The sequence below is a fragment of the Mustela nivalis genome, assembly GCF_964662115.1.
Source record: "Mustela nivalis genome assembly, chromosome: 8".
Lineage (NCBI taxonomy): Eukaryota > Metazoa > Chordata > Mammalia > Carnivora > Mustelidae > Mustela > Mustela nivalis.
In genome coordinates, this window is record NC_139027.1 from 76178041 (window position 1) to 76202836 (window position 24796).

Genomic DNA, 24796 nt, shown 5'->3' on the forward strand with positions numbered 1-24796 from the left:
ATGAAGTAATTATAGGTATTTAATTGAATTCTTAGCTCTTCTTGTGCTACTATGACAGTGGATTAGGCACGAATGTGTTCTGAACATGTTTCTCGGCTTAGATCAGTGCCATGTTGTAGAAGATGCGACCAGGAAGTGCAGTGGCAGAAGCTGACAGTTGGGAGTTTTTTTAAATAACAAAAATAAAATTTTTGTGCAGATACTAAAAAACAAAAATAAAATAAAGAATGCTGGAGTTAATCCAAGATGTATTTAGATTCCTAAAATGTCTGCTTTATGTCAGAGATAGAATTATCCTGCCATGAATGCCTGTAGGTGATACCATTAAATAACGGGATTCATTTACTTTTCTTACATTGAAAGAAAATCTTGTAGATAACGTATTTCAAAAAGCCAAGTGGAATATAAGCTAGAATTTGTTTTTATAATATGCCTTTTTGTTTGTTTGTTTGTTTGTTTGTTTTATTTTAGAGAGAAAGAGCCAGCGTGCATGCAGGATTGGGGAGGGGGCGGTCAAAGGAAGAGGGAAAGAGAGAGAATCCCAGGCAGCCTCCATGCTCAGCATGGTACCCCACACGGGGCTCAATCCCACAACCCTGGGATTATGACCTGAGCTGAGAACAAGATACTTAACCAACTGAGCCACCCAGGCGCCCCTTTAAGTCAGAAACTAAAATATCCAAAGTATATTCAGAAAGCTCACTATTTAGGGGAGTCTAATGAAGTTGTTTACCAAATTTGTTTTTTCAGCCTTTTGGAGTACTGTTCAGACTTCTTATATTTAATGGTATCACCTACAGGCGATATTGACATTTTTCCAACTGCACTAAGATGTTCTTACATTTCGCAAGGCTCTGAGGTCACGGCCCTTTCCTTCTAAAGTGCTAGGTTGGGAGCACTTAGCTGGTTCAGTCGATAGAGCATGCAGCTCTTGATCTAGGGGTTGTGAGTTCAAGCCCCATGTTAGGTGTGAAGATTACGAAACCAAACCAAACCAACCCACCCCCGCCAAAATCCCACCAAAAACTGTTTCACTGATTTAGATTCTGATCTTTAGAAAATATACTGCTAATCAGGTAGCCATATATGTTGCTGATTTCAAGGGTAAAGGGGGACTCATAGTTACCAGCTGTTGGATTATCAAGTCATAGGTGATGTCCTCAACACCTTTGTTTTTATAGGTAAGACTAAAGGTCAGTGAGAGGAAGTCGTTTCCCTAGGTTGCAAAGCTAAACAAATTGTACAGCCAGAATTTTAATCTTAAGTCAGGGGAACTCCAAAAACTATTCTCTATACATCTTTCTAATATTGCCTAAGTTATTTAGAAATCACATGTATGTCTGTACTTCACCTCTCTATCTGCGAAAGGTCATTTCCTATTCTTTCGTGAATCTCTTCAATAGGGTTAAGATATTCTGGTTTTGATGAGGAGTATTTCATAAAGTTTTTGAAACTAAGCAGTCAAGTCCAGTTTTTTATCAGTTGTTTTTCATTTAGATAATACACATTTTTATCCTAATCCAAAATCTTTTTAAGGCATTTGGATTTTTAAGAAGGGAGGAAAGAGAGGACAAAAGCCCTAGAGAGTCTCCATATTCCCTTTTCACTTAAGTTTTTTATATAGTCTTTTTATTTTGTTAATTTCGAATAGATCAGTTACAAACATAACTACTTTTACATTTTTATGTTACAGTTTCAGGACTATGGGAATACTAGGTTTTTTTGGTAAATTGTTTCTTTTTCACTTGTCAGAGCTTCTCCATTTTTATGGAGATGATCAATACTGTTTTAAAATACACTAAACTTTAGTCTATTTTTAGGGATGGTATAGCCTACCATTTCTCTTAGCTATGTGGTCTCAACCCGCTAAATGACTTTTTAAAATTATTTCAAATTCACTAAATTTTACGTGATCCTAGCAAATAACAGCTAATTAGATTCTTCCTTGGTCACTGTTAATTGTATCTCATGAACACATATTTGAGGATTTTCAGCCCTAAAAATCACTTTAAGCTAATAAGCAGAAGATAGGACGCCACAAAAAATACTGTAAATATTTATATTAGCATTCTTTACGAGTTTCTCCACTGTTAATTATTTGAAGCGTTTTGCTTATGGCAATTGCATTAAAACGTGCTGCAAATAAATACTAGCTAAATTTTATCTTTTAAATGTTCTTAATTTATTTTCCCCTTCTGTTTGCTGATTGATCTCTATTCCTGTATATTATTTGGGATAAGGCAGTATTTTCACGAGAGATTTGATTCTTTTTTTTTTTTTTTTTTAAGATTTTATTTATTTATTTGACAGACAGAGATCACAAGTAGGCAGAGAAGCAGGCAGAGAGAGAGGAAGGGAAGCAGGCCCCCTGCTGAGCAGAGAGCCCGATGTGGGACTCGATCCCAGGACCCTGAGATCATGACCTGAGCCGAAAGCAGTGGCTTAACCCACTGAGCCACCCAGGCGCCCGAGATTTGATTCTTTTAAACTGACAGTGACACCTTGAAAATTGAAACAGAGGGAGAAGTTCCATATACTCATCTCCATAATTGCCTTCAGTTTATTTTGCAGAATAGTTTAAACGATCCGATCTAATACGAATTTTTTGTCCTTTAGTTTCATTAGTGTTTCTGTATCAAGGAAATACATTGTAGATTTGAATATGAAATAATTTGTGGTACAATTCAATAATTTTAAGCACTATTTCTTTAGTAAGTGTCTGTTTATGTGGGGCACTTACTATGTTACTTACCATAATGTATTCAGAAGGACATCCAGAGGGATATTAATGTTAATTACACCTGTACAGAAATTGGAGCTGTGTCACTCACTACTAGCATTGTCACCCTGACCACTTAAATCTCTCTGAGCCTATAAATTTCTTCACTTACAAAAATTAGGGTTGTGGTACCTATTATGTAGGATACCTGTGAGGATTAAATGAGATCATGTCCACAGAGTTCTAAGCACAAACATTAATTTTCCTTTCCTAGGGGTTAGGGAGGATACAGAAAGAAATGTGAAATTCTGTTTATCTTAAAGAGTTTACAGTCTAATTGGAAAGACTTATGAACAGTAGCAAGGTGGAATTAATTGCTGTAATAGATGTGTAAACATGATGTGGTGTATACAGGAGTTCAGGTAAAAACAAAAAGTGCAGCTGAACAGTGGTTCCTTTTCTGATATTAATGAAAATCCATAAGAGAGCGGTGGAACAGTATTTTGAAGAGTCCAGTGAAATGGCTGGGGAGGAGGTCTCACCCATCCATCTTTTACCCATCACAATAGGGAAATGTAATTTGCTTTGAGATAAAATCACTTTTAAATGTGGTCATTAGGTTAAGTTCTTTTCATTTAGTGACTCTGTGATGCCAGCCATTGTAAATTTATCCCAGTTTGATTTACAGGTTTGGTTCTAATTAAAAGTTTTTTTTTTTTTTTAAAGCAACTACTCCTCCCCAGCTATCACTACTACAAAATTCACAGAAGCACAGATGCTTACTGTAATAATAGGTGTCAGAGAGTGAGTGGCGCTTTATCTTTAGAAGCCACCAAAATTGAAATACAACCAAATCACAACCTTTTTATCAATAAGTTCAAGTTAGTAGAACCTGTATTGGAGGTTCTACTATCAGGCTTTAAAAAACTCACTCCAACCCAATGCATCTGAGTATAGATTGATAGAACTTTTAGTACCTATATGATTTTTTAAAAGATTTTATTCATTTATTTATTTTAGAGAGAGAGGGAGAAAGAGTGTGAGCAGGGGGAGGAGGAAGGGGAGAGGGACAAGCAGATTCCCCGTTTAGCGAAGAACCCTTTATGGGGCTCGATCTCATGACCCTAAGAGCATGACCTGAGCCCAGATCAAGAGCCAGATGCTTGACGGACTGAGCAGCCCAGGTGCCCCATTTCGTATCTGTTTAATCTTCTAAGCTCCACAGGCAATCCTGGTATTAAATGAGGGTTGATAATCACTTCAGAATTGTTTCAGTGTCCTTAGAAGTATTTTTTAATAAAAAGGGTGTTGTTGGTTTGAGTTTTTTGGGGGCAGGGTGTGAGGTGGAGGAGTCTTTATGCCATCTGTTAAAAGTCTTTTGTGATATATAATCAAGTAGAATATTGCCGTTTGGAAAACCCGATTAAAGACGAATAAGGTTTATGATTAGCAGAGCATTCACTTTGTTGCTCAATCTTAACCTTTCCTGAATAGATCCAAATGAGAAACTTTATTTGGAGGAACATGTTTATTTAGCACAAAAGGAGAGGTAAGGAAGAAAAAGTAAGCAAAATCTTAACAGTGCATTTTATTATGTTCTCCCAATATGATAAATTTTGCAAAAATTTATTAAAAAAAAAAGTTATTTGGTGCACCTGGTTGGCTCGGTCAGAAGAGCATGTGTGAGTTTGAGCCCCACGTTGGGTGTAAAGATTACTTAAATAAATAAAAACTTGGGGCGCCAGGCTGGCTCAGTTGTTAAGCGTCTGCCTTAGGCTCAGGTCATGATCCCAGGGTCCTGGGATCAAGCACCGTATCAAGCTCCCTACTCAGTAAGGAGCCTGCTGCTGCTGCTTCTTCCTCTGCCCGCTGCTCCCCCTACGTGTGCTTGCTCTTGCTCTCTCTGTGTCAAATAAATAAATAAATAAATAAAACTTTAAATAAATATATAATCCATACTTAAAAATTTTTTAAAATGAAAGAAAAGTCATTTTACAATTAGTATACATGAGGTAGAAAATTAGAGAACTCAAAGAAAATAAATATAACTTCACTGCCCATTATGATTAATTGTATATGGCTGTATTTCCTTTCCCCACAGACATTTTATGGATAATATCCTAAAACCAGGGTGCTTGGGTGGCTCAGTGGGTTAAAGCCTCTGTCTTCAGCTCAGTTCATGATCTCAGGGTCCTGGGATCAAGCCCCGCATCGGGCTTTCTGCTCGGCGGGGAGCCTGCTTCCCCCCCCCTCTCTGGGTGCCTCTCTGCCTACTTGTGATCTCTGTCTGTCAAATAAATTAATTAATTAAGTTAAAAAAAAAACCCAATATCCTAAAACCAGTGGATACATAGACCTATGCATACACATAAAACATATCTACGAACAGTGTCATATCTTGCTTTTTGCCATAAGGGCACTTTTTTTTTTCCCTCCCCAAAGCGTTCAGATGTTCTCATTTTCCTCATAACATTGCCATGTTTTAATGTGGTTATATTTGTGTTCTCTTTGTGTCTTTGTTGCCGAACTGTAGGGTAACAGTCTCAAGAGAAGGTTAAGAGTTTCTGTCAGATCATCTGTATCAGTAACCTCTTTTTTGAGTTTTATTTTCCCAACATTTTTATGAAGACTTCCAAATAGCCAGCAAAATTGAAATGATCCACCTTCTCCCTAGATTCAACAGTTAATAGTTTACCGTATTTGCTTTGTGTGTGTGTTGTGTGTGTGTGTGTACACTTTTTTTCCCCCTTTTTTTCCACTGAACCTTTTGACAGCAAATTGCAGGCATCATTTTGGCATATTTTGGCATGCCACTCTTAAAAATGAGGACATTTCAGGGCTCCTGGCTGGCTTAATTGGTAAAGTGTGCGACTCCTGATCCTGGGATCATGATTTCAAGCCTCACGTTGGGTGTAGAGTTTACTTGAGAAAGGAGAAAAAAAGTGAGGACATCTTTCTACATGACCATAATACTATTAATCATACCGATGAAAATTAAGATTATTATCTAGTATCAAGTTCAGATTTTCCCAGTCGTCTCTAGCATGTCTGTGATAGTAGTTATTTCGAAAGATGGTCTCAGGCTGTTACCAGTCAAGCATATTAATAATGTCTGTAATAAGGCCCCCACTTTTTTTTTTCCCCCTTGCCACTGAGAAAGAAGACTCTGAGCCAACTTTGAACAGGATGTCCTACATTCTGGATCATATGATTGTTTTCTTGTGGTATCCTTTAATGCGATTCTCTATTCCCTGTTTTCCTGTAAATTGGGAATTCACTTTATTAGATTTATATTAAATATGTTTAGGCGAGAACATAGGATGTGGTTCTGCATCCCTAATGCATCACATCAAGAGGCACACAGTGTAAGGTTGTCTTGCATTTAGACTGTCAGCTTAGCTCTTAACTGTGATCACCTTCCATGTTAGAGCTTGTCCTGCTAACAAGGTTAAGTAGCTGCTGTTGTAGAAACCTACAAGTTTTCCAAAATTTAATAAAACATAAAAGGAGTGAGTTTCCTGTTCATATCTTATTATTAGATTTAAAATAGTTTATTTTGATCTAGAAATGTTTTTATTAAAATACGTAAGATCAAAGAGGAAATTAAATTTTCACCCACAACAGCATTAGAATTTCCCGAAAATGCAGTCAAAATTTATATAGTTCTACATTTCGTATCTCCTCTCCTTACCTATTATTTAGCAGCAGTGATGAAGAAACTAATGTTCTAATGGCCTGCTTTTCTGTCCTCTCCTATTGCTTTAAACACTAATTTCCTTTTGTACTAAATCATTCTAGCCAATTACTGGTTTGTTTTTTTTTTTTTCTGTTAAGCAAGTCAGTTTTAGGAAATGCTTGTGTTGCTGTTGAATTCTAATAGCCGAGTAAATTTCAGAGGAAGCTTCAAATGCCAGTGTGAATAAGATGTTAACTAGTTCATGGTAATTTGCTGAAATTAACTTGATATTTCAAGTGGAAATTTTATTGACACAAGTAAGACTTGATACTTAATGAAATGTTCTCATGCTTAGACTATGACTCGTGGTAGAGAAATGAGTGTTTTGCTGTGATTATGTTATGAAATACATGTGATATCCTGGTTTGTCTACTGACACTGGGGTCTTGAATCTTAAAAAAAGGCCTCCGAGGAAGCAGAGGAAAGTGGATCACAGGGAAAATTGGTGGAAGCTCTCAGGCAAATGAGAATTAATCATAGGGGAAACTACCGACAACTTCTGGAGGAGATGCTGACTAGTTACAGGCTAGCTAAAGTAGAGGGAGAAGAAAGCCCTGCTGACCCAGCGGCCACAGCTACTTCTTCGAACAGTGATGCTGGAAGCCCAGTGACAATGCAGGCAAGCCGTACTGAATCAAACAGTGCTCTTGCTGAATTAGACAGCTATAATGAAGATGCAGGGACAAAGATGAGTGGTGAACAAATCTGACTTGACTTCGTGGTAATATTTTTGTGATCTTTTGATTTGCTGGTTTTTACTTAGGAAGTATAATGTATGCATTTATAGAACCGTTTTGTTATTTGAATCTTGGTAAACTAGTTTTATTACACTCATATAGCCTTGTTTTTTTAAGAAGGCCTTTGCATACACCTTTATCAGATAGTTTAAAATGGGCTATTTATAGTACTTTGAATTCAATAAAATTATATGTTATTTCATATTGTATGCCAGAAATGAGGCTACTAGTTACTCAGATCAGTAGTTAACTTCATACTAGATAAGATTAGAGATTACTTACTGATAAGCAAGATGACATTATATTGTGGAAAAGCTTGTAATTGTAGAATTCTACTGCTTCACATTATTTTACATATCAGTACACTCATAGTTAGCTTTGTAATAAATTTGTGTTTCCTTTAGTGATTTTAGTTCTTCAAAGATTGGCAGATTCTGGCCTGTAATTTTTTTTTTCCCCCAAGGATGATAATTTGTGTGTTCTTTGACTTGTTTATATTTTACATCTCTGTAGTTTTATTTTTAGACGTTCTGAGCTGTTGGATGTGTGGTTGTTTTTCCTTTTTCTGTATTCTTTATTGATACCTATGTATTATTGATGCAGCTTTGGTTTGTATATTCTGTATAGCCTAATTACATACATCAAAATGTATGTCAACCAAGTGTTTAGAATGAAATTATAAGTGTTCAAGTCCAAATAAAGCATGTGATATGGAATAATCTATGCATGTTGTACTTATTTTTAAATTAAAAATATTTTAAATAATCAGGCTTGGTATATTGGAAAAATACCTCATAGAAATTCTTTTGTACTGGTAGAAAATTTAGAGAACTTTTGGCTTGGCTTTTGTCATTAATGAAAAGAAAACATTTTGAGAAGTCTTTCTTACTCAAATCCATTCTGTTTCTTATCCCCTTTTTGTGATACAGAATATTGATTTTTGGCCAGTATGGACACACATAGACATGTCTGAGTTGTCATGATGAACGTTTTAAAGAATGTGACACTATCCTCTTTGCTTTCATCAGATACTAAGAAATGCAAGAATTACAGGATATTTTAAATAGTGGCAGACACGAGTTTTGCTTTTGTTAAGATAGGTTTTTAAGATGCAGGTGGCTATCAGTCACATGGGAAAATATTTCTTAAAACAAGAATTTTGTGAATGTAGAACATATAACTTTTCTTCGTCATGTTTTTATTTATCATGTATCTAAACTTGCTTCCGGTGCCTTAAGTTGAAACTTTGGATCTTCGGATGTAGCTGATGTTCTTGATCTATTTTTCCAATGCCGGAATATTTTTAAGTGATTTGAGAAAGAGGAAGGCATTTGGTGGAGAGGGAAGGAAAAAACCCCAACCACTTACCTATCTGTATTAGATAGATCCATGTGTATGCACACAGTATACACTACCCACACCTCTCTGTAAAAGTGCCTTTTCATACAGAGAAAGGAAGGTAATTTGTTCATCTCATTTTGTTTTCTTTTGAAATTCAATCCAACCTGGCAGTGGTAGAGGTAAATAATAATAATATTCTTCCTTTTCTCTTCCTGTAGGGTGCTGGAGATCTAGAAGACCCATGGTAGCCTTATAAACCTTCTAAAATGCTTTTGATTCTGAAAATTGGGGGAAAAAAACTTTTAATCACAATTTTCTTCAATACAAGGGAAAAATATTCTTGTGGATTCCCACCGTTTTGTGATATGAGCAGAAAATCATTAGCATTTCCCATCATTTGTTCATATTTGTGTTTTCTAATAATTGCCACTTGTAGCATTGCCTGTTCTACAGTATTTTTTGCCGACCTCAGGCATACTGGTTACATCTGTATTTGAACTTTGGGCCCTAGGAACCAACGGAGTTATTTCACCACAAATAACAAACTCTGCCTGAGGTGCATGGGAATATAGTTAGCCGTACTCTGAAGATACATTATGTTTTTGTTTTTGTTTTTTGTTTTTTAGACAAGACACACAACATATAAGCATGTAAGAGTAAAGAATTTTATGGGATGTTCCTTTCTCAGTTCACCAAGTTGGAAGCCTTTTGCAGCTCTGTGGCTTGAAATTTCCTTTGAGCAATTTACTATAGGACATATATTTATTATTAATTGTTATTTAATTTTTTTTCTAATTTTACCTGTATTACCAAACTGGGTTCTCCAATAATGTCCAAATTGTAACATTGCCTGCTTTTCAAGATAAAGTGTATTTGGCAATAATATTATAAACCGTTACAAATTTTATGCATGTACCTACTACATCCTTCAGCTCTCACTAGCAAATCTTTTGAAACCAAATGGATTAATTTATGGCTATTTATAATTTGCTCTGACATCTCACTGCTGCAAATTTTTTTAAATGATGAGATTTGCCTTTATAATGTAAATTGTGATTTTGTTTTACATGTGGGTTTCTATAGTTTTAATTTTTCAGCTTTTAAGATACAAGTTTTGTGTGTAATTTGGTATAATTTTTAATTGTTTACGTTATTTTAAAAGCTCAGAATATCACATTGAAATGACTATAAATACATTTAAAATTATCTATTTTAGATCTAAGGAAATATTACAGAGATATTTTCATGGGTTCAGTAACCTTTCATTTTATAACATTGGGCACGGTACAGAGTGGCTGTCACATAAGGTACTTGAAGATTATTATTTTAATTCTATTTTTACAATAACCTTGAATTCTTGAATTCTTTTTGAGTTTTGCATGTAGTAAATCCAATGAATGCTGAACATGAAGAGTAAAATATTTATCGAAAAGAAGCTATTGGGGTAGGAGAAGCAATGAATGTATCCATTTGTACATGGTTTACATGTTGTGGATGCTTTGTAAACATCTTCCTATATGTTTAAATTGTGTTTCAGCAGGATGTAATTGCCCTTGTGTGTAGTTAAAAATGAGTCATCATCTGGTCCTGTGTGAAATGGAATTCATGATATGTTCTGTAACATTTTCCTGAAGCTGTTTCTGGAGAGCCACACATTTGAATACAGACAGCTTTCCTGATCATTTGATTTATTGTGCACCTGATTTTTGGTCTAAAAGGAATTATTGCCACAATATATTTTATTTATTCTTTAGATTTTAGCCTTGTAAGTTAAAGTGCTTTACATGATGATGTTAAAAGCTATCTGTCCCTTTACTGGGTTCGGGGAGTTGTAAAAAGATAGGGAATGAAGAATGCAAAATGGTTTATTGTTCATACTGTCCACTCTGATCCAACCCTGTACTGATAGTACCTTTCCAGTATGATATTGTGATGTTTCTTACAATGCAGTGAACATAACCAACTTGTTACCTAAATAAAGAATTGATCAAAACAGCGTGACATATTACTATTTGGTATGTTTTTGAAAGTAAAATCCAGTCTTGAATGTAATTTTTAAACATTTTACATAGTTGGGATATTTATTGTGAAATTTTTCATACAAAACCATGTAGGTGAACCGTAATTCCAAAGAGGAATTAACGAAACTGTATAAGACAGTACTAATTAACCCCTCTTCACTCCAAACCCCCCTGCTTTCAAAAAACCTTTTTCAGGTGGTTTAGTGACCTTTGAAATACAAATAATGTGTAAATTAGCGAAAGAAAAAAAATGGAACTCAGTCTTTATTAATCTGCATTTTCTAGTCTAGCTGCTTTCAAATACTTTAGTCTTAGGACCCATTTATATATGTTTTTTTCAGTTTATATTTTTAAAGGTTAAAGATCCCAAAGAACTTTGCTTTTGTGGGTTTTTATTTTATTTTCATTATTTATCACATTAGAAATTAAAGCCAAGAAATTTTACATACTACTTTAATTCATTAAAAAAATGAAACCATTGCCTGGTAACGTAAGTACCATTGTTTTTTTGGAAAACAATTATTTTCCAAATCTAAAAAATTTAGTGTGAGAAAGTGCGCTGGTTTTTGTTTTTGTGGACCCTTTAATGTTGGGCTGGATTCTCCTATCTGATTGTGCGTTCATTTTGTTGCAAATGTGGCGCTTTGTTGGAAGTATACGAAGAAACCTGGCCTCACACAAATGTGTGTATTTGGAAGGGAGTGTTTTAATAGTTTCAGGCAATCGCGACTGTTCTGTTTGATTCCTTATCAGAACTACAAACTGGTAGTTTCTTGAAGGTTAGGTGAGGTGTGAAGTCTGAAACTATCTGTCCACTTAGTACTCCTACACTAAAACCCATCTGATCTATCTTGTTGGGAGTTTTGAATGGATGTCCTACTTGGGCATGATTTGGTAACATCATGGATTTATCTTTTGGAAAATATAAGTTCGTTGAATTACATGGTTCTTCTGAATATTGACATGTTATTATGCAGTGTTTAAAATTTTTTTCTTAATATAACACATCTCATCAGAAAAAATATTTTAAGTATTGGGAAACTGTCAAGCTCATGGCAATGGATACAGATTTTTCAGAATTCTGATTTTCATTTGAAAGGTGACGTTTTTGTCTCTGGCACCAAGTATTATCAGTCGTTTTCCTTGAGTGACAGGCAGCCTTCATTTACTCTCGAGAAAATGTCTGCTGACTCACCATAGTCTGTCAGTCATTCTTTCTTTCAAGTAGAAATGGCGCTCCTCGGAAGCAGCTGGTTCAGCGCACAGCTCACTATCAGAAGTGACAGCCATCGCACTTCCTGTGTGCTCTAGAAAAGCAGGTGCTTCGCATGTCATCGTTTAGGATATTAAAAAGATGCGTACTCCAGGGTAGAGGTGTAATAAAAATTCTTACTGCCTCGCCGAGGGCACTGTCCCCTGAAACTGGCTTTCGTCCTTCCTTTTCTCTTGAGTGTGGCATGAAGATACAGTAGCAGCTAATGAGTTGTTGTCTGTGTTGATTCACACCGAGGTACCTGCAGTTTTACCTCCTGTTTCTTTTGCACAGTCAGTGCAAGCATCGGTGGGTTGAAAAAGAGTAAGTATTAGAAATAGTTCTGATCTCATAGACCTCCTGGAAAGGTTCCGTGGCAACCCCCAGACTTTCACAGTTGCTGCTCTGTCCGTTGGGATGGCTGTATTGTGTGTTCATTGATTCCAAACATCACAGTGCCCTACTAAGTGAATCTTAGCATGTCGATCTCACATAAAATTCAGATGGCGGAAGATGGTGACTGTGGTCACTGTTCTGCTTAGGAAGACGAACAAGGTGGATTTTGTCAGAAAATTCCTATGATGGGTTTCAACTTGGGAAACTGTTTTGAGGTTAAACTTAACAAAAGAATTCGGTTTTCATATTGCATATATTCAGATCACTTCAGTCTTTCAAGATGTCTTCAATGACTGTGAGTTGGTGTTATTTGAAATAAAATCATTTTGCCACAAATGAGATGTCACATGGGGTTGGCCAGATAAAGATAGGACTTTTTTTTTAATGACCATTAAATGGGTCAGGACTTTTATGTTGAAGTTTTTCTATTAGATTTTCAATTTTCAGAACATTGAACAGAGTTGAGTAAAGTTGCCTTAGAGGCGTTTAAAAAAAATTCCTAATTTCTGTCTCATCTTTCTTGCCCAATAATGAGGCTTGGTAATTAAAATATTTACTTAAGACACTTGAGCTTTTTGTTCTAAATGTGTTTAGTTAAAAGCGATTGCAACTCTGGATTCTCCCTAAGTCCTTAAGTCAGTTTTGTTAATTTTCCAGATGTGGGGCATTCAGTTGGGTTTTGATATCTTTTCATAGTGCTTGGTGGGCTCTCTAGCCACCTGACTAGGCACTTGGTCTTAATAAGAAACTGTAGCAAAATTTAGAACTCAGATGAAGTTTCCATATAATAAATCAGTCTCCCTAGGGGAAAAGAGTTGGTGCTGTCATGCCCTCTGAGGTTTTTGTTTTGTTTTGTTTTCCTAGTCCGTCTTCAAAAATGTCTTTTAATGGGGCGCCTGGGTGGCTCGTCGTTAAGCGCTAAGCGTCTTCCTTCAGCTCTGGTCATGGTCCCAGCACCCTGGGATCGAGCCCCACATCGGTCTGCTTGCTCCACAGGAAGCCTACTTCTCCCCCTGCTTGTGTTCCCTCTCTCTCGCTGTGCCTGTCTCTCTGACAAATAAATAAATAAAATCTTAAAAAAAAAAAAGTCTTTTTTTTTTTTTTTTTTTTTTTTTTTTTTTTTTTTTAAAGATTTTATTTTTTTATTTGACAGAGAGAGATCACAAGTAGGCAGAGAGGCAAGCAGAGAGAGAGAGGAGGAAGCAGGCTCCCTGTGGAGCAGAGAGCCCGATGTGGGACTCGATCCCAGGACCCTGAGATCATGACCTGAGCCGAAGGCAGTGGCTTAACCCACTGAGCCACCCAGGCGCCCAAAAAAAAGTCTTTTAATGACCAGGTTTCAGATGGTATCAGTTGAGGACAGATGTTTCTATAATATTAGCCCAACATTTGAGTCAGAAATTAGAGTATTACTAGTTTATATTCCCAACTAAACTACCTGAAATACTTGATGGAATGAGACCATGCATTAATAAGGAAATAAGTATTTTGATGTTATGAATGGCGTTTTTGTTTTCAGACAACAAATTGATCATCAGAAGACAAATGTGTGTGTTTTCCAGATGTCAGAAAGTATACAGTCAAACCAGAGCATTGATCTGTGTTGCTGGAGTTAAGCTGAGTTTTTATTCAGCTTCAATCACAGAAATTAACCAGAACTTGTCCATTGAATTTCTTTTGCTGGCCAAATCATACTTTGTTTTCTTGAATTTAGATCCCATTTTTCAGTGACTTCTCAAATTCACATTTCCTCTTCTAAGTTGCCTTTGTGTCTTGAAGATAATCTGGTATAACTAGTAAGGGAAAGCATTTGTTAAAGATTTTAGAACACAGTTTGTTTTGGGTGGCTAAATACTAAAGAATCGCATATTGTGATTTTTTTTTTCACATGTTAACACAATGTACAAAATCCATTGTATTTGTAAGACAGTGAAATATTAATGTAACAATCATTATGACCAGAATTTGGGTCATCTCAAAGCAGTTCGCAGTTAGTTGGTTTTGCAAATAAATTGTTGGTGGGCATTATGATGATTTCTTTTGCATTGTTGTCTATGTTCATTCAATTGCTTTAAGATTTTTTTTCTATTCAATTTTGGTAATTTTTCTGTAAGCTTTAATGAAAATACTGAGCAGGTGTTTATTTTTGCCCATTGTTTTGGATTATGTTTGTTACCTTGTGGTCTAGAAGTAAACCAGGGTAGCTACTAACACAGAATAAGTTTCTTTTCAGGCTGTGACTACATCGGTGCTGGTTCTCTTCTTGCTGGTTTTCCTGGATGTGGTCTCTTTTCTCCTGCCCCTAATTTTGTTTTAGTTTTATTCCTGTTGACTAAATACATGGTTTCCTGTTCAAATGTAAGTGATGGTTTGCTCTTTTAGTTCAGGAATGAGGGGTACGTGATCTTGGTATTAGGAGGTTAGTTATCCTTCTATCCCTTATACCTACAACTCTAGTGGGGCAAAATACCATACCTTTCAAATATGGGTGGAGTCAAAAGTTTTGGGATTTTTTTCCCCCTTGACTAATAACCCTAGTCTATAATGGCAATAATGATTTCTTGAGTAATTAGATCTGTACAACAAATGGGTTTTCCATTTATTTTCTATTTTTTATTAACTTTAATATTTTACATAATATCTACTTCTAGTGAAGATACTTGGGCATGTATTTGAGGTGAAGAGTACCAGTACAATCCAAGAATTACTCTTGATGTAGGGTCTCATACCTTCTTTCCCTCTCCTGGGTCATTTGTGCTTATTTTCACTTGTGCACTCACTATGCAGAGGAGTTTGTTTCATTAAGTCTTGAAGACACAAGGTGCAATTTATTTTGGCAGAATTCCACAGTGACATGATTTAGAGAACTGTGGAGTTTATTTTCATGAGATTTTTGCTTATGAGTAAGCATTGTCTAAGCAATTTTAAATATTTAATATTTGCTATTGAAACTGATCTTAGGTAAGCCTGGCAATCAGTGTTCTGGAACTTTGATCCTGTTGTAGTAACTGGATTTTATTAATCCTGGAATTACAGGTTCTTTAGGAATGTAAAAGCATTTCAGGAAGAGTTCACATTTAAGATTCTATATACTCCAAAATAATCTTCACAGTCTTAAGAATTTTCGTGTAGTTCAAACTTCCTAAAATGTTATAATTACAAGGTTACCATTTTTCAACCTCTGGAGCAGTTCTGCTTTTTTCTATGTTATTTCTTGGGATTCTAAGAAGTGATTTGAATAAAGGTGTAATGACATTGGAAAGTTTTGAAGATCCCTAGGCTCAGAGAGTATTTATGTGACTTGGTGAATGAAAGTGAACAGTAAACTCTGTTACAAGGAAGGAAACTTAGGAGAATGTTGGCTGAGCTGTGAATGATATTTACAGGTTTTGATTTGTGGTCTATCCAAAAGTTAAGATTTACCTATTCAGAAGGTGGGGAAGGGGGATGAAGTTGAGGCAAGAGGCAGATATCACCCACCACAAGGGGTCAGCCATCTCAGTATCCCTTCCCCCACACATCAACCGTTTTGTTTTGATTTGGCTGGGGGAATTATGGGGAGGAAAGGATGTTATTCCCAACCTCAGGTTTGAATTTATCTGCTCACATTATTACCTCTACATCCCGTGTTCTATAAAACAAGCTAAGGGTTAAACAAAAACTGGTATAATCCTTTGTATGACTGTACCGCAGTGTAACCATTTTCCCCATTGAGGGATATTTAGATGATCCGTAACTCTTTACTTAAAAAACTGATGCAGTGGGCTTCCTGGCATGTGTCCCTTGAGCACGTGTACTAGAGTTTTTCTAGTATTTGCCTAGAAATAAAATTAACTAGGTTATTAGGTATGCATACCTTCAAGTTAATATTGCAAATGCATTGTACTAAAGGTATACTAGTTTTCATTTCCACTAGAAATGTACAGAAATTCCCATTTTTCTACCTGTCTCCATTCTCAGTTAACGCTGATAGTGTCATACTTTAAATTTGCTGGTTATGTGACCGTGAAATAGTTTGTTTTAATTTGAATATCTAGTTGCATGTGAGGCAAACCTCTCTACGTGGCCATTTGAATTTCCTCTGAAATGATTGCTCATATCCTTTGCTTATTTTGGTTTGCCACTTTTTTTGTTTGTAGTTTTTTATGTGTAGTCTGGATACTAATCCTTTGTTTATATGTGTTGCAAAACATAGCTTTTTTTTTTTAATACTTCGTTTATGGGGCCTTTTTAAATTTATCAGTCTTCTATGGTTTGTACTCCTGTCTTTCTTGTTCAAAGAATCTTTGCCATCTCAAGTTCATGTATTCTTCCAGTAGTTTTCAAGTCTTCATCCTACCTCTCAAGTGCAGAATATATTAGGATTTTAATCCATCTTGAATTTACTGGTGTTTACCGTATGGAGTCAGAGATCTAATTTTTTGCATTCTGCTAGCTAATTGTGCCAACATCCTGCCAGCCTGTTGCACACCAATTTCCGACATGTGTCATCCATTTCTCATCTCTCCATTCTGTTCTATTGTTTTTGTCTAACACTGTAAAATACTACACCATTTTAGTGACTATGGCTTTGTAAATGTTCCTACCTGGCAGGTACACATTGCCTTAATCTTTCATAAACTTAGTTCCTTTTTAAGAAAAATACAGCAAATAATCCACACTCTGCTTCTTAGCAGCCTGCATCCAATTTGACACCTACTGTTGAAAATTGTTTGGCCTGCCTATGAAAATGGCTGTTCCTGTTGCTCATTTACATGTGAAGCTGGTGTGGCCGCACAGCGTCCCTGACCTCTCGTCTGTCCCTGTAAAGCCGGCCGGACCAGCGACAGAGCCCTGCCTGCTAAAAGCAATTCTGTCTTTATTTAAAACCTGATCTTGGTTCGTCGTGGTGTTCACATTAGTTTTGATCCTTTTAAATGTTGATTTTGTGTATATTTCTTGGTTACTGAATTTTTGGGCCCTGAGGCAAGAGTATCGATAACTCTGGCGTCTCAGGCTGAGCTGATAAGTATGTCAGTTTCTGGGCCATTGAAGAGACGGCCCATTTTCCTGACTTGAAGCAGGTGTTTCCCAGGAGGAATAACTCAACCTACTAGTAAGTACCCTTCAGTACAAAACAGTTTTTCCTGGGATGCTTAGTTAAAATGCTGGAGGGGCTGGGCTGAGGGTCCCATGCTCTGGCAGCAGCTAGTTGCTGTTGGCTTTTCCTTCTTAGGCAGCAAGCCCTCTTAATACTCAAAAAAACCCACAAAAAAACAGAGTGGAATACCAGCTTCTAGAAGGATGTCATGACCGCTTTCATGGCAAAAATTTATTCCGAAATACACTTTTTCATGTTTTAATTTCTTCAGAATGGAGAAGCATCATACTTAGGTCAGTGGCATCTTCAGTCGTTGTAGGCTAAGCACAGTTGCCCCTGCTTGGTAACAGTGATTCCAATTTCAGTTCCGTGAGTGCGCTTTGGTTGAGGTTGGGACTCCATGTGTTAAGTCTAATGCTGTTTAAAATGTCTTCCAAATGATCATATAGGATTTAACACAGAAGCAAAGTTACTGTGTAAGCAAAACAGAAATGACAAGTTTTTTAAAAGTCTCAGCCTGTTACAGGGCACCCAGCTGACTCAGTTGGTAGAGTGTAGAACTCTTGATCTCCCGGTCTTGAATTCAAGACCTGCTTAAAACCAAACCCAACTGTATTAACAATTGGTATAAAAAAAAATCCTAAGTGTTATTCAAGCATCATTTCAGGGCGCCTGGGTGGTTCAGTCAGTTGAGTGCCTTCGGCTTGGGTTCTGATCTCAGGGTCCTGGGATCCAGCCCACATCAGGCTCCCAGCTCAGTGGGGAGCCTGCTTCTTCCTCATTCCCTGCTTGTGCTCGCTCTCTCTCTCGTTCATTCTCTCTCAAAATAAAATCTTATAAATAAATAATTTCATAGTTATCATCTTCTTAATCACGCATTAAGAGTGGCACAGAAAATAATGGAATCTTCAGAGTTGAGGGATGAGGGAATATATATAATTTATAAGTAAATAATAGATAAAAAACATTCACAGGAATGATTTAGGATAGCATTTATTCAGAAGCATTGCAAAGTGAGATCTTTATTTCTGTACCTCAACCTGCCCCCCAAAACCAAAAATGTTAACATTGGTTAAATCTGGGTGGTGGGTAAGGGTATCTTATATTCTCTGTAATTTTCTGTATGTTTGAATTTTTTAAAAAGTTTTGAATTTTAAAAAAATACAGAAACTAGGTGAATTTAGTGTTCCTAAATTGCCTTTTAGGAAGAGGGTACCAATTAATAATCCCAACAGTATACAAAAATGCATGTGTCTTTTGCTTTCTCTTTAAGAATTGTGCATTGCCAAACTGGTAGGTAAAATACTGTAATTTATTATATTTTCTTGACTTAATTTTCAATTATTTGATTATTAATGAGATTGAACATTTATTGTTCAATGTTTTTCTCACATTTCAGCTGATTTTTATATTTTGTTAAAGCCTATTCAGTGTATTGTTTATTTTCTAATACAGTTATTCATTGATTTGTGAGAGCTCTTTGTATATTTAGGTCATCATTCTTTCAAATAAGCTGTGAATTATTTTATTATTTATTGTTTGTCTTTTTAAATAAGGATATTGAGGGATGGGACTAAGGACAAAGGATATCTAACAATACAGAAATGACCTAATTCCTGAAAAACTGCAAACTCAATAACATGGGTTTTTCCCTCCCCAAAACATCTTACGCCATGATACTTTATTTCTGTGCTTTTTTCTTACACAGTAACTTTGTTTCTGTGTCAGTTTTTCCTACAGTAAGAATAAAGTCTCTGCTGTGATTGGAAAGGCAGACATGAGAGCTAAAATAACTCAGAGTATTGGATAGTTCTCTGGTCAAAAATATTTAAAAATGACACTTTTATCCTCCATATGCCATTTGAAGTCAAATGTATTGGGGTTTATTTTTTGCTTTACTTTTTTCAAAATTGAAGTAAAATTTACATACAGTAAACTGCCAAAATCTTGGGTGTTCAATTTGATGAGTTTTGAGAAGTGTCCCTTGGTTATTTATATTCAGAAGTGTTAGAATTTGGGGCACCTGGCTGGCTCAGAAGAGCATGGGACTCTTGATCCTGGGGCCCTGTGTTCAAGCTGCACGTTGGGTGTAGAGATTACTTAAGTAAATAAACTTGACAAGTTTTAGAATTTTACTGTTTTCTTTAACAGTCTCAACCTTCAGTTGTATACATAGACAATCTTTTCACATTCTGAGTAAGTAAATATTTACATATAATTTCTTTTACAACTTTTTTTGTTATAAATAGATAATACTAGTCAAACTTATTCTGGGCTATTACTCTGTGGCATAAATTTAATGTAATATTTTCCATTATCCCTTTACACCAGCTAATACATAAGCCAATCTTTTTTCTCGTTTATTTGAAAATGCCCTTTTACTATATATTCTTGTATATGCTTGTATTTTTATGGGCATTCTGTTTCATTGCTTTGTATCAGTATGTCATCATAAGTATCATAGTTTTATTATATATGTTATCATCTGGTAGGGAAAGTGCACCCTTATTACTCTATTTGAACAAAAACTCAGTGTTATTCCTTCAGATGAACTTTTGACTAATTCGGCCAAGATTTTCCTGCCGAATAAAAATCCTGTTAATGTTGAATTGTTACATGTTTAGTTTAGTTTTGGGGGGGGGAGGGTGTCATTGGTATCTTTGGCAGAGAAGAACTCCATTCCAGGAAAATGCTGTATCTATTTATATGAGTGTTTTTATGCCCCCAGTAAAGTTTTATAGTTTTCTCCATATGCTTGACACATTTCTTCAGTTCATTCCTTTTTATTTTATATTTCTTATTGCTGTTATGAATGAATCATCCCCCCACCATATGTTTTTAATTCATATTTTGTAGACAACGGACTTAATTACAACAAAATCATTTTAATTTCTATCATTTCCACCAGATGGCAGTCTCGGGCATGTCCATTTGTAAACCCGCCGAGGGCTCTGGTGACAAGAAAGGCAGTGGCTGGCAGACCTTCCAAGCCCCTAAAAGTACAAGGACGTGAAGGTGTTTTTTGTTTTTTTTTTTTTAAACCTGAAAGAAAAATGAACCCAACATTATGTAATTGTATTATTTATACTGCTGTGAACAGGTAATCTTACAGCCCATTAAAGGAGGCAGAGAAAAACTGCCCCTGTACCTTTAAAAATCATATTCTTCTCTGTCCCTGTGATTAAACACCTGTGGCTTTGGGGTAGTATTTTGGTTTTATTCCAGGGATTCTCACGGTTAGAGGTAGGCTTTAATCTGTCCATTATTTTCTTTATCCTAAAAGCACCGTTTAAATGAGAAGTTACTAGGTTTCTAAATGTTTGTTTAAGAACATCTTTCTTTGATTCTGGTATTTGTGCTGACCAGATCTCTCTGAAATCATTTCAGAACCTCAGGTTCAGTGTCCACAGTCTACAGAAAATTCTGTACAAATTTCCAGTTTGTTCGATGTGCATACAAATCTTAATAACCCCCTTAGACACTTTTAAACTAATTTAGATGATGTCAAAGACTAGTGCTTAAGAATGTAGGAGGCAATGGATATCTTGGCTACACGAGAAACTAGCTCAAGCATTTTCTCATAAATACTTTTCCCAGTGGCCAAAAAACTGTACTTTATTTTTGATGGCGTGTCACCTAAGTGAGCTCCTCTCTTTGTGCTTTTTATCACAATTTCATTTGTTAACTTCAACAATGGAGTAGTAAAGGACTAGAATCGTATGGCAACAATGTACATTCCCTTCCTGAGAGATTGTATTTCTATTCCAAGACTGAAAGGGGTAAGAAAGAATGATAAGAAAAAAGTAACCAATGTTTGGGCTTGCTGCCAAATTTAATTCCTGGTTTTCCAAAGAACTGGTAAAAATATTCTAGGAAGTAATATAGCAAATTTTTTGAAAGATGGTAGATCATTTCTTCTAGGGAGAATCAAGGAAAAGATTCATGTCTGATCTCTGTATAATGCTATGATGTAGTATGTGGAGTTGCAGATTTCTTTATTGTGTTCCATGGATTTATTGATGTTTTGGAAAATCTTTGAGAATGAATGTTGAAATGGTTTTATAGCAATCTCAGCTATGCAGAAGTTATATTTAGAGCTTGCGTGTAGTGTACTAAGACATACCTTTAAGACAGAGTTCGAATTGGTTAGTTTATTCTATACCAAACATTTCCAGGTAGGGGTAACCTAAATTATATAAATAAAACCATAAATTAAATGTACCTAGAAAATTGGCTATGTAAAATTGTCTTTGAAAAGGAATTTCTTTCAGTAACCCATGTTTGTATTGTATATATGATTTTTTTAGGGTGTTTTGCTTTTTTCAGGGTGGAACATGCATGAATATAGCAGGTAAGATAGAATATTCCCTATTACAGTGTAACAGGTACTACACTATTACTAGTGATGTGTACCATGAAAAATTTATACAATGCTGATTGCTTGAACTTGAGCAAAATAAATTTACATTTTCTAGACTGATTTCACATCAAAAACAACACTTCAATTGTATGTCAATAAAACTAGGTGAACACACACACACACACACACACACACACAGAGAAATGTCCATTTGAGAGAGAAAAAGTGGCTAAAAACAAATTCTGAATGAGTTGTAGTTTTAACTACAACTCAAAAGTTTTAACATAGTAGTTCTGAAGAATTGTCATTTGTGTGGTTTTCAGAAATGGAGTAATACATTTTGTAGCTGGTTAGATCTTCAAGTATATATTTATGGAATCTCAAGATTGAGGGGGGAAAAAAAAACCATTTAGCAGCCTCTGGTCTGACCCTCCAGGAACCAGAATCTACTTTCATCTTGGGCAGCTCTACCCTCCCAGTCAGTTCAGTTCTTCATTTTTCTTATTAGCTCGAGACCGAACGTTGAACAGCAGCTACTGTGTTGACTCCTGCCTTTACTCGTTCTATTCCCAGTTCATTCATCATACATCATGGCTTTAATTGTCTTTGCCATCCAAGACCCTTTTCTGCAAAAGCTCTGGTTTTCTAAGTCTTTCTAAAAGTACACAACCCAGAGCTAAACATTTTTAAGTAGCAGAGCTGTCATTCCTTTGTTCTAGTTAATACTCTTCATCTGTCAACTCTTCAGATGTTGGACTAGCTTTTATGGCACCCACATGATACGGTGTGAGTCTTCAGAGGTTAACAATTTTTACTGCTGTTGAGTAACCCCCCCACCCCATCCCGCACATGTGTAGGTGGTGTTTTGTTTAAACTCCTTTGCAGGACCTGCATTTCTTCTGAAGTTTTCTTGTGTTATATTCATTAACCTTCTGAGATGTTTTTGGAGCCATGTAAGATCTATTTGCTTTCTTTTTCTGATCACTCCAAAGTGTCATATGTAAGTCTTTTATATTGAATGAAACAAGTCTGTGATTAATGGCCTATAGTAGACCTCCAAAACTGTCCCTAGGATACAAGTTGACCAAGGTATCAGCACCCATTACGTAAGGATGTAGCGATTTACTGATCAGCCCATATCGCTCCAAGGTTATAAAGGATATTGGGAGAGCTTACATTCCTTGCAGAAGTCCTGCATTTCCCAGATGTTAGGCCAGTAACTGTCTCTAAAACTTCATGAAGTCACACCGTTAATTTATAGTCAGTTATGTTCTCTTTCCTGAAGAATTAGAAAACACTAGAAGGATCTATTCTGGGGTTGTCCCTGAGATTAGTGTCAAGCTACCTTCTCTCTGTGTGTGTGTGTGTGTGTGTGTGTGTGTGTGTGTGTGTGTGCCTTTTCCCAAAATTGGAATGACCTTTTTCCCTTTCTGATGTTGTGGCAGGTTCCTACCCCACACTTGTCTCTAATGTACACAGTGGGCTGCTCAGAAATATTCTTAGATTTCCAGTATCATTTTCTTATTTTCCATCAGCATAAAATAGGAAATAAGTTCCTGTTGGTCTGATCACTTGTGTATAACATGGCTAATTTAAGTTTTTACTCTGACCTCATTCCCACATGTACATGCAGATTTCTGGTGGTGGTTTTTACTCATGGTGTTTCTTGTGGCATTTATGCATTTTTACAATTCTGAACTTGTTACATTACTTTCTATGAAAACTGGTGGTTTCTGGTTTTTATTTGGTTGTCTTACTCTTTTTATTTTTTTGTCTTTTTTAAGGTACATCCCCTTTTTCATCCTCTATGTATGTGATACTTAAGTATTTTTAAAATAACCCCTGTACCAAAAAAAAAAAAAAAAAACAGCCCAGAAAACTGAAAACTATCTCTAGGCTGATAGCCTGAGGCCAAGTGCAACACGTAGATGACACCAGAGCAGAACAGTGCAGCATCCCAAAGGACACTCATTCACATTTCACGCCGTGGGACAAGATCCAGAAAGCATTCTTACTAAATAAGTACCATTATGTTGCAACCAATATCTGACTGGTGGAAGTAAAGTGTCCGGTCTTGCAGCAGCCCTGGCTGGAGTCTTGCGTCTGCTCTGGGGAAGGAGAGTAGCATAGCTTCTCTTCTTACCTTCTTCTTTGCCTCTTTCCCTTAAAACATATCCTCTTTCCCTTAAGACAGTGGGAGCGGCTGGAGGCGGGTGGCAGAGGAACTCAGCTGCAGGCAGATGATGGGAAAGGATTAGCTGTGGCTTGCCAGCCTTGAGTTCAGTCCTCAAGTTCGGTCCTCTGTGCACACTTCTGTATTAGGGTGCCTCTTCTCTCTTGTCTAGTTGACCTCCTCCATAACTGGGGCTGCAAAAACAGCAAATATGAAAGACAAGATGGGGAGGAAGAGAATGGCCCACATGTAGGCAGCTTTTTGTAAATCTCTCCAGCTATATGTATCCTATAGAATGTTGATAGAGATAATATATTTGTGTGGATTTATGTATGTATGCTGTACTTCAATAAAAATTTATTTTTTTAAAACAGGAACCTTCTCTGATACAATAAACTTCATATATGTTTATATTCATGTAAAGTTTTTGTCTGTTAATGGCAGCCCATGAAAATTGTTGAGTAGATGGGTCAGATGTGCTTTGGAGAGTGTGATCTAAAATATAGTGTGTTTTATGAAGAATTCCCTTTCAGAATAGTAGGGAGAGAGGGGAGCAGCGTTGTAATCCAGGAGCTGCAAACTGTAATGGTTCAAGTACTGGAAGTTCATTTCTTACTTCTGTGTACACCCGAACGAGTGTTCCTGGTAAGTAAGCTGCTCTCTCCCACGTGGGAATTCAAGTCTGAGACCTTTTCCATCTTGTGACTACATCATCACCAAGACCTTGTCATCTGTATCCCATCAGCAGAAGGGGAAAGTGAGCAAGGACAAGGTTCTCCTACTTAAAAGTCTCACAAATCTAAGGAATTGATATGCTAGAAGACTTACCCTCTGACCACAAGGGAATTAACCTGGGAATCAATAACCTGGGAACAACACACTTCTTAATAATCCACGTGTCAAATAATTTAGGAGGAAAACTAGAAAATACTTGAACTTGAGCAGAATGCAAATGAGAATCACAACATACCAAAATGTTGG

At 36.3% G+C, this 24796-nt stretch overlaps 1 protein-coding gene across 5 annotated transcripts in view; it reads left to right on the forward strand.

The window, feature by feature from the left end:
* PPM1B (protein phosphatase, Mg2+/Mn2+ dependent 1B) overlaps positions 1-24192 on the forward strand; it is a 95522-nt gene extending 71330 nt beyond the window's left edge. For 2 of the 5 annotated variants that reach the window (XM_082746970.1, XM_082746969.1), the window contains one exon: positions 6859-10528. In XM_082746970.1, the coding sequence (XP_082603096.1) occupies positions 6859-7164 (306 nt within the window). In that variant the 3' untranslated portion in view covers positions 7165-10528. Of the gene's footprint in view, positions 1-6858; positions 10529-19433; positions 19479-20190 lie in introns of those variants that run through there. The other 3 variants (XM_082746972.1, XM_082746973.1, XM_082746971.1) reach the window with 2 other exon arrangements.
* Positions 24193-24796: the final 604 nt, after the last annotated feature.